This window comes from Falco rusticolus, chromosome Z (genome assembly GCF_015220075.1).
Source record: "Falco rusticolus isolate bFalRus1 chromosome Z, bFalRus1.pri, whole genome shotgun sequence".
NCBI lineage: Eukaryota > Metazoa > Chordata > Aves > Falconiformes > Falconidae > Falco > Falco rusticolus.
This window is the reverse complement of record NC_051210.1, coordinates 59,766,201-59,775,370: the sequence shown is the minus strand read 5'-3', so window position 1 is coordinate 59,775,370 and position 9,170 is coordinate 59,766,201. Positions and strand designations below refer to the sequence as shown.

General features: G+C 48.7%; 1 protein-coding gene across 1 annotated transcript in view; it reads left to right on the top strand.

Annotated features, from left to right (window-relative positions):
* Positions 1 to 3,231: 3,231 nt before the first annotated feature.
* Positions 3,232 to 9,170, top strand: part of HOMER1 (homer scaffold protein 1) — a 95,580-nt gene continuing 89,641 nt past the window's right edge. The window contains exon 1 of the mRNA XM_037374426.1: positions 3,232 to 3,624. Within this exon, the coding sequence (XP_037230323.1) occupies positions 3,620 to 3,624 (5 nt within the window). The 5' untranslated portion in view covers positions 3,232 to 3,619. The remainder of the gene's footprint in view (positions 3,625 to 9,170) is intronic.

Below are 9,170 nucleotides of genomic sequence, written 5' to 3'. Positions count from 1 at the left end.
ACTTAGCAAAAGCTGTCAGACCAGGAGGAACAGTAACAATAAATATGGAAGGAAGTGATCACTTACGTGGAGCTTCTACACTTAACTGTAATAATCAATTAATACTGTTTAAATGAAGAACTAAGAAGAAACAAAAAGATGAACCATGAGATTTGCTTGGAGTGATGCTTTCTTTGTCCCTACTGTTCCCACACCTGGGTTTTCAACTGTCCCAGTACTCACACTGTATAACTTAGCAGAGGAGCATGAAATACATAGGGCATTTCACAAGTCAGTAAAGACACTCTTGGTATCCCACAAGGGGTTGTTCTGAAGATAACAGTTTCTTTGCCCCTGAATCTGTTCACACCTCTGATTCTCAAGTGAAAATGCAATTCTTTCCCCCAGGACTAAATGTGCTGTCTTTTATATTTTTCCTTTTATCTTAAGTCTCGGGGATTTCTGGGTTTGTGCCCATACAGTGGGAAAACATAGTTCATGCAAGACAAATATGTGAACAAGTTAAAAGGCAGAGACAGATGGAGCCATCTCTGTGATGCCTAAACAGAATACTGTGGACATAGTGAAAAGCATCTGCATTAGTGTGTGAGCTTCAGCTGAAAGAACAACACTGATGCAACAAGAGTTGCTCATGTGGATTTAGAGCCTTAGTTTCTTAATCTTTCCCCCACCTGCAGTGGGACTGCCTCAAACAGTTTCACTGATAGAAGCCTGTACAACTAATTTTAGTGGAAGATACATTGAGCTTCATATGTTTCAGAGTTAGCATGTGAAACCCAACCAAGAAATGACAAGGGCAGTCCAGAAAAGTGATGCGGCCTCATCCTAACTATGCATATTCCAAGCATTGCCCACAACAAACCTCAAACTGTTGCCACTCAGCCTAAAGTTTTTGTAGCTCAGCCTTTACGTTATGAGGTGGCGTGTAAGAATTGGGAAGGCTGTTGTTTTCTCCCTTGTGAGGCAGTCTGCCTTACTGCTACTGCTCCAAATGATTCATACTAGGTTTTTTACTCATGTGTTCAGAGAAGGTTTCCCTTGATATTTAATTTGTCATCTTCACTCTTCCCATAGCTGGTTATAGGTCAAAATGCCGAAGCAAGGATTTGTAAAACATGTGCATGTGTGAATTAAAATAGCTTTTGAAAATGGCTGTCCTTACTCTGGGGAGATCAGATTGTTAAGTAAAGTCCTTTTGCTGCCTTTCATTCCAATCCTTTTCCTGGAACACACTCAGTCCAAGGTAGTGGAGCTCTTATGAGAGGACAAGCAACTTTTTGTTAAAGCAACAGCTGTGAACCTACCATTGTTGGTTTTGTCATGTTTTACAATGCCATAACATCCACTGGTAAAACTTGGGTCTTCTTCCATTTCTATTTGGGGGTTAACATCTAGTATCTTACTGATCTCTCCCTCTTACACCCATTAATATGCCTGTGGTGACTACAGTGTTGCTTGAGGAGGAAAATACTGTGAGAATACTGAAAGCGATCCTAAAAGTAGCAAGGGGCTGGGATGCATGATCCACCTCAGGTATCCCAATGCCATTGGCATCATCTAGCAGCAGTTACACCTAACATTTATAAATTCAGGAAAACTTCGGAAAGTTGATGGAAGAATTCGCTGAACCTAAGATGAGGTAGGTGCTCAGCAAGGTAGTAGGTGGTGCTCAAGCTCGGGCTGCTGTGTTAATTAGAAGCAGCAACACACGCTGTTTGCATGGCACCATTGAACGACTGAGCCAAAAATAGCAGGATCTAGCAAGCTGACAGGGCTGGCTATTTCTTTGCCATACTGCTAGCATGGACGTGCTGGAACCAGCATTTTGGGGGCAGTTTTGGAACGGCTGCTGGTTTTCCTTCCCCGTTAGTCGGTAACGCAGTCGAGTGTGAAGCGCTCGCAAAGCAGGGGCGTGGGGGAGCCTTTGGGACGGGGTACAACTGCCGCGGGAGCGGGGCGCCCTGCCGCTCCCGCCCGCAGGGCAGAGGCCGAGAGTTGCCGCAGCCGCAGTCGGGAGCGGGCCCCGCGCCGTCTCCACGCGCGGCTCCCGGGGGCGCTCGCGCAGGGCCTCCCGCCCAGCTGCGGGGCTCACCGCTCGGGGCGCGGGGCGCGGCGGCGGGCGCGCGCGGCGTTGCCGCGGAGACGGCGCGGCAGGGGGCGGGGGCGGGACGAGGCGGGCCGGCCGCGCCAGCGCCCCGAGGAGGCGCGCGGGGCTGTCGTCGTCGTCGCGGCGGGCCCGGAGCCAGCTCGCCCGCCCGCCCTCCGGTTCTCCCCCCGCCGCCATTCCCTATTATAGAAGAGCTTCCGGCGGCGTGGACCACTCTGACATCATCCTCCGCACCCCGGTGACGTCAGCGCCGGGAGCGGTGCGTGACGTCGGTGCGTAGGGGAGCGCGGTGACGTTGCTATTTAAAGCTCCCCGAGCGGAGGATGGAGGCAGAGCGGGCAGGTGCTGCCGCGAGCAGCAGCGGGCTAGGCGGCGTGCGCGGGGGACTATAGGGCAGGACTGTAGCGCGGCTCGGCTCGGCTCCTGCCCTCCCTTCCCTTCCCACGGGAGGAGCGGAACAGAGGCTCGGGCTGCGTGCGGCGGCTGCGCCTGCCCACCGCGAGGGGACGGGCGGGCGGTGGCGGAGGTGTGAGGCGGAGGCGGGGAATGCGAGCGGCCAGAGGCAGCGGCTCGGGGGCGCCGGAGCTGCAGCGAAGCGCCTGAGGCGGCAGTCGCGCCCCCCCGCCCTCCCTCCTTCCCTCCTTCCCTCCTTCCATCCCACCGGCGGGGCTTGAGCCCGCGGCCCCGCCGCAGAGGAGCGCGGGCTCGGCGGCGGCAGCCCCTCCCGCCGCCCGCTGGCAGCGACCGACCCGCCGCGCCCCAGGATGATGCCCGCCCGTTCGCCGCAGAAGAAGGCGTGACGGCGAGGAGCGGACCCGCCGCCGCGGGAAGGAGGAGCGGCGCCCCGTATCTCCGCAGCCGGGAGTGGGCGGGCGGGCGGATCGGGGGAGCGCGGCGCCCCGCTGCCCGCGGGCGACGCGCGGCCGCAGCCCGCCGCTAGCCGCTTCACGCCGGGAGCCCGATGCCAGCGCCGGTGCCACGGCTGTCTCTGCCTCCTCGGGAGAATGCGTCGGTGCCCGCCACACTGCCGGCGAGGGTGCTAGGGGGAGCGGCAGCGTGGAGCCCTGCGCGCACCGCCTGCCCCATCCCGCTGCGCCTCTGAGGCACACGGAGCCCTCGGCGGCCGCTCACGTCCCGGCGAGAAGCGCCGCAGCCGCCGCCAGCCCGTCGCGGAGAAGGCCACCGCCTCCTCGTCCGCCCGCAGGAGGGGACCCGACTGCCCCCGGAGTCGCCGCCGCCACCGCCCGCCCGGGGGCCGGAGCCGCTGCCTGCGGGCGCCTGGCGCAGCCGGCGGCCATGGGAGCCCGGCCCGCGGGGGGCGCTCCCTAGGGCGCGGGCGGCCCCGCTCGTCCCGGTAGCCGCCAGCCGGCGGCGCGGCGCCCCGGGCCTGCGCGGCGCGGCGAGCCCAGCGCAGCGGCCCGCGGCCACGGGGCTGCGGAGCTGCCGGCGCGGCGAGGAGCGCCCCGGGGACGCGGCCCGCGCGGCACCAGCGGTGCCCGGCGCCCGGCCGCCATGGGGTAAGGATGTCGCGGGGGCCGCCGGGCGGCCGGGGCGGGGGGGAGGCGGCTGCCCACGCGAGCTGTGGCGGCTCGGGCGGGCGCTGCTGGGTGCACACGGAGGCGAGTGGTGCCGCTGGCGCGGTGCGTAGGGAGCAGGGATCCTGCTGCCACCGATGCTGTGCATCAGCCCGAGGAAGGAAAAGCGGTGCGCTCCGTGAGTGGCGCGCCACGATCTGCAGAGGCTTGCCTCCCCCGTAGCCACATCGGATCGCTGGAAGAGCCGTCTCGGCTTCCAGATCCCCAGCGTGAGGCCCTTCCCGGCGTCGTTAAGGGATGGGTCGGTCCTGAGAGCGATTGCTTTGAGCGCAGTGTGACAAGGTGAAACTCTGGAGCAGCGAAGGCTCGTTTTGACTCCTCCGGGGTCTTCAGAGGATGTAGTATGTGTGGATTTCCTGATAAAGTGAAGAAGGCTGCAAGGAAATCTGCTTTACAGCAGGTGTACTAGCAGACTGGCACATCCACTTGAGGTTTTAAGGAAATGAGGAGGAATAGCATCTTTACAGTGAATCCAAGCCCATCTAAATTAGTAGACCTAGATCCTTGTGAAGACTTTCTGCAGGTCTATGCTTAGTAATATGCACAGCGAGATGAAAAAATAATCCCTGCTGCCGGGCTTGTCTGTTAGTGGAATGGAAGCATGAGCTTTTCATGCTCAGAAGCAACAGAAACCTGGTATGATCTGGCTAACTGCAAGGTGGGGGCAGACTTTTAGCGCATTAGCAAGATGCTGGTTTTCTGAGACTTTATGACATAGTTCAGAGTATAAAAGTTACAAGTCATGACCTTTGTGTTTTGGTCATTCAGGAGTTCAAATGTGAAATTGGTATATTAATACGGAAGGTAACAGTGTGTCTCCTCAGGCCATTAAGGACCCTGAATTCTCCAATTTAATAACTTCCTTGCATGTGGGGTGATAACAGCAGCACCCTTGGCTCTGTCCTAGTCACTGGGGTTCACAGTACAAGATGTAGGAAGGGTTGACTTCTTAGGTTAGGTTTTTTTTCCTGTTTGTCTTCCCGTCCATTTAAAGGGGAAAAAAAATCCCAAGCAGAATAAACCCAAGCTTGCAGCTATCTACATATTCCAGAAAGTGATAATGCGTTTCAAAAACCTGCCAAAAGGCTAAATGATACTATGGGTTTGGGATATATTCTTAAAACTGCTAAGCAGCTGTGGAATTACGTGGCTTTTTAAATGCTAATAATGGAAAACCTCTCCTTTATTTAAAATCAGTATTGCATTTGTAGCTGTGTCAGTTGAGTGTATCATATTACAAATACAGAGAACTGTTGAAGAGGAGTAAACATTCTTTCTCCAGAATTAACTTGGGCATTTCTGAAAACAAAAACTTAACAAAACCCCCAACCAACAAACCCAAAACTCTCCCATTTCATTGACTCCAGTATTACTGGTGTTTTAATGTCATAGCTTCTTGGGAAACGTATCTCTAGAGGGAGTTGAAATAATCCTAAATACTGAAGTTGTTTGTGTGATGACTTCAGTTCTTGGCACATTGGGGTCAAGAAGACACAACTGGCTGGCAAACATTTTGACGACTCACAGTACACATTAGGGTATTGCAATAGAGTTCCTCTGCAGACCATCTTCTAACAAGCTGGACAAAACCAGAAATGCATGGTACAAATGTATGGACAAAACCCTTATGTGTTGCTGGTAAGCTCCCTGCACTCTAAATGTGAGTGAGCTCATCCAAGCCAGGGCCAGCACCAATTCTGTGCATCTGTGGTTAAGTATCAGACATTTGCTAGTGTTCTGAGCAGAGGTCTTGATTTTGTATTAACACCTAAATGCAGTTGCCCATGGATTTCAGAATACTTTTAGACCAAGATGTACTGGACTCTAAATGCTGCAGTTGTAAAATAGTTTTCTGATACTCTACTAAGGTCTTAAAATTGAGTGCAGTAGAAGCAAGCTGATAATCCATATATCTGGCCACACAAGCATCTGTGTACTATATTCAGTGTTTAATGGGTGCTGCTGTTCTCCGTAAGCTTGAACAGTGAACTTGTAGTACCTGATGAGTGGAGAGTTATCTATTCCAATGGTCAGAGCACAGAAAACTTGAGATAAGGGAGAGGAATTGTTTTGCCAAACAAGCAGTGGCTTTTTTAGTCTCATTTCTTATAGTGAAGAATTCACTGTTCTGCCAGTGTAGTTCAGCCTGCTCAGGTGCAGTGAGTACCGTCAGGCAAGCCGAGTAGTTATATGTTGTGTATGTGGTGGATACCAAGCGGTGGGTGACTGGTCTCTGGGCCAGTGGTGCTGCTCTTAAATAGTTGTTTTGAGAAACTTGATATTAGAGTGTGGTCTATACGGTGAAGTAGTTCAGGAGACACTCTTCTTTGTGCTGTATTTCATATGACTGTGGGCATCTCTCATCTCACAGGAAAAAGTAAATGAGTAAGTTGTGGGGATTGTATAGGCCAGGCACATAGGATGTCCAGTCTCGCTTCTCTACCTGCCAGTGTCTCTCCTTGCCTAGTTCCTCATCCATGTAGCATGAAGACAAGTTCCTACGAAGAGTCACTGTTGAGTGGTACAACTGTTTTATTTGTGTAAGCCCTTCTGTTGGATTGACCACACAGAATAGTGTTTTTTAATAGGAAAACATGGACTTTTGCATAAATAAGATGGATGACCTCAGTATGTTCTGTCCTAGTTCATATCTTCTCTCTTGTGCTCCCAGTATTGAGAATTGCAGAATTTGTCAGCATTGTGCAATCAGTCTTCTTTGAGCAGAGGTTTGATTACATTAAAAAACTTCAAGAAATAGATCTTAAGTTAACATACTCAGGGTATATGTTGGCAGCTAGGATTATTATACTGACCAGGTAAAGCTGCAAACCATCACTTTACATTACTGGTCATTGGTGTTGCTTTTACTTTCAGCTGCTGGCAGGGGAGTAAGAGGTTTGTGTTCGTAGACTGTGATGCAGTTGTTGCTTAGGCTGAAATGAATACACTTCATGCTAGATACAGTATGGAAGGTGCACAGCCACGAATTCTGGTACAGGTCAGAAGTGGCTGTCCTGTTAATCTTTTGGATTAATTCCTGATTTATTAATGGCTATTCTCTTCAGAAGTACTTTCCTTTATGACCTTCTGTGCTGTGGACAAGTATCCAAATTCATCTTAGTAGCTTTTCCTTTCACTTTTACTGGATGATAATAAATTACAAAGTTAAAGCTTCTATAAGATGTGCTTGTCCATCATGTCGTGTTAGTCAAGGTGTCTATGAAGACTTCAGCTTCTCTTCAGTTTTGTTGGACTATATTTGGTATGTTATCTTCATAAAGGTGGTTATGATACGTGTCAGTTTGAGATGGCAGAATTAGAATACTAGGGTTCTTAAATTGGCTGGAGAATATTATGGAAGATGAGTATTTTAGGATGTACTTAGTAGCATTATATTGCCTAGAAATACGTATTTTATTTTAGTTTTTGGCAGTTGGGAAAATGTCTTGCTGGGTGATGCACTCCTAGCTCTTAGTCTTTTTGAAGGATGGAGAGTTAGTCAAATGCATTTCTTTAAAGCATTCAGGATGCAGAGTCCCATTTTGAAGAGATGATACCATAGCTGTGGGGGAATTAACAGATCATGCTATTTCTAAACTGTAGGATGTAATATTTTTTACAAAGCCTTTTTGAAACTTTACAGTCTAGAAATATGTGAAAGTCTATACTGTTTGAACATACAGGACCACAATTCTTGAGGAAGTTGGTTTTGGTTTGCTGCCTGTTGACTTGCTTTTTTAGGTGTTTCCAAACCATGGTCTTTTCTTAAGCTTTTCAGTTTCCTAGCTGGTTAACAAGACATGAGCATTATAAAGCTGTTAGGAATCAGAAGTGTTGTTGACCACTGAATTTGACTTGGGTTCTTTAACCTGTCTTTTTTCCCTCCCATAAGGCTTAATGATAGCTTTCCCAAAAACTTTGTCTTAGCCGTGCATCTCTGACACAGAAATGTTGCAGGTAATAGAGCAGAAGGTGTAGCTTCGTGGCAATAGTTCAGTGTTACTGCAATTCCTGGCCATCTTGCTATCTCATGGGTAAAATGAGATGCTTATTGTGTGAAAGCAATGGCAGCAAAGTAGTTTGTGCTGTCTTCTGCAGCAGCATGGAGAGCATAACAAGACCAGGTCAACATCACTTACTATAGGCAACACCCACAAAACTTCATTATCTGAAAAAAATTTAGTTAGGTATAAATACCTGGACAGATGGACTGTATGTAAATCAGCTTGAAATGGTTAATGAACTACTTTGTCAGGCAGCAATGTGTGGAGACCTCTACCATGCTTAAATTATCTTCTGTCACAGTAGTTTTATGACTGTGAAATAAGCATGAGAAATCTAAACCAGCTCCTCTGGCCTGGCAACACATAAATGAGTGTCCTGAACACCATGGGGGATATTTCTGTGCTGATCTAGTGAAGATACTTGTAGTACCTTAAGGCTGCAATTGATCTGTTTCAGTATTACCATGTGTTATAAAGATTATATATAGACCAGCTCTCTGAGTGAAATCCTAGTTCTGCTGAAAATAAACATTTAAGTCCTTCACATTCATCATGTTGAGAATGTTTTTATTCTTAATGTCTGAAGGCAAACATCAGGTGAATGCTTTGTGATTTCTCTCATCCAACCAGTGCTTGCCTACCATGATGCCTGTTGTCTTTACAGGGCTCGTAACCAGATGTCGAGCTAATACTTGATGAAATAAGCAGTCTTGAAACCATAGAGTTTGCAGTAGCTTGAAATACTGTAAGAGGCCAGCACTTCTAACAGGAGGAGGCAATACCTAACTGGAATTAGAGTGTTTCTGCCTGCTAGTTAGTAAAATAAGTAGTATTCAGGTATCACTTTTATGGGAATTTTGTTGGAAAACTTTTATTCTTGATGATTGTTTCTTAAGACTGTAATTTAGTTTAGAGCTCTTAGCTGATCACTCTTTAAATCACAGCTTTCCAAATCTATGTCTATGTGTTAGTGTACTATAAAGAGAAGAGCATTATTTCATGATGTAACACTAATTTACTAGTAGTTTCTCATCAGTATAGGTGCCTGGGACATACTTTGAGCTGAGCCTATGGTTTTCCAGTGTATTCCATATCAGTGATCATCTAAACAATGCAAACACTTCATACAGATTAGAAACTTAGTTCCTCTACTATTTTAGTTATCTTTAATTTTAAAGCTGTTGAGGCCTAGAGTAATTACCAAGAGCTGATGTCTCTTCTAGTCCAGAAGTTTCAGGTTAAGAGGTGCTTAGCAAGGGAGTCAATGTGGTGTAGAGATACCCAATGAGGATGAGACCAGATCTGCAATGGAACTCACATAAGTAAATGTGTATATATATGCACACAGAAATAAAGTGTACTTGTGTTTTAAGAATGCACCCTTTGTATCTGAGACAGTTCTGCACTTGAGAAAAACCTCAGGTTTCCCCATGTGTGTGGTTATAGTCACAGGAAACTAGAAGA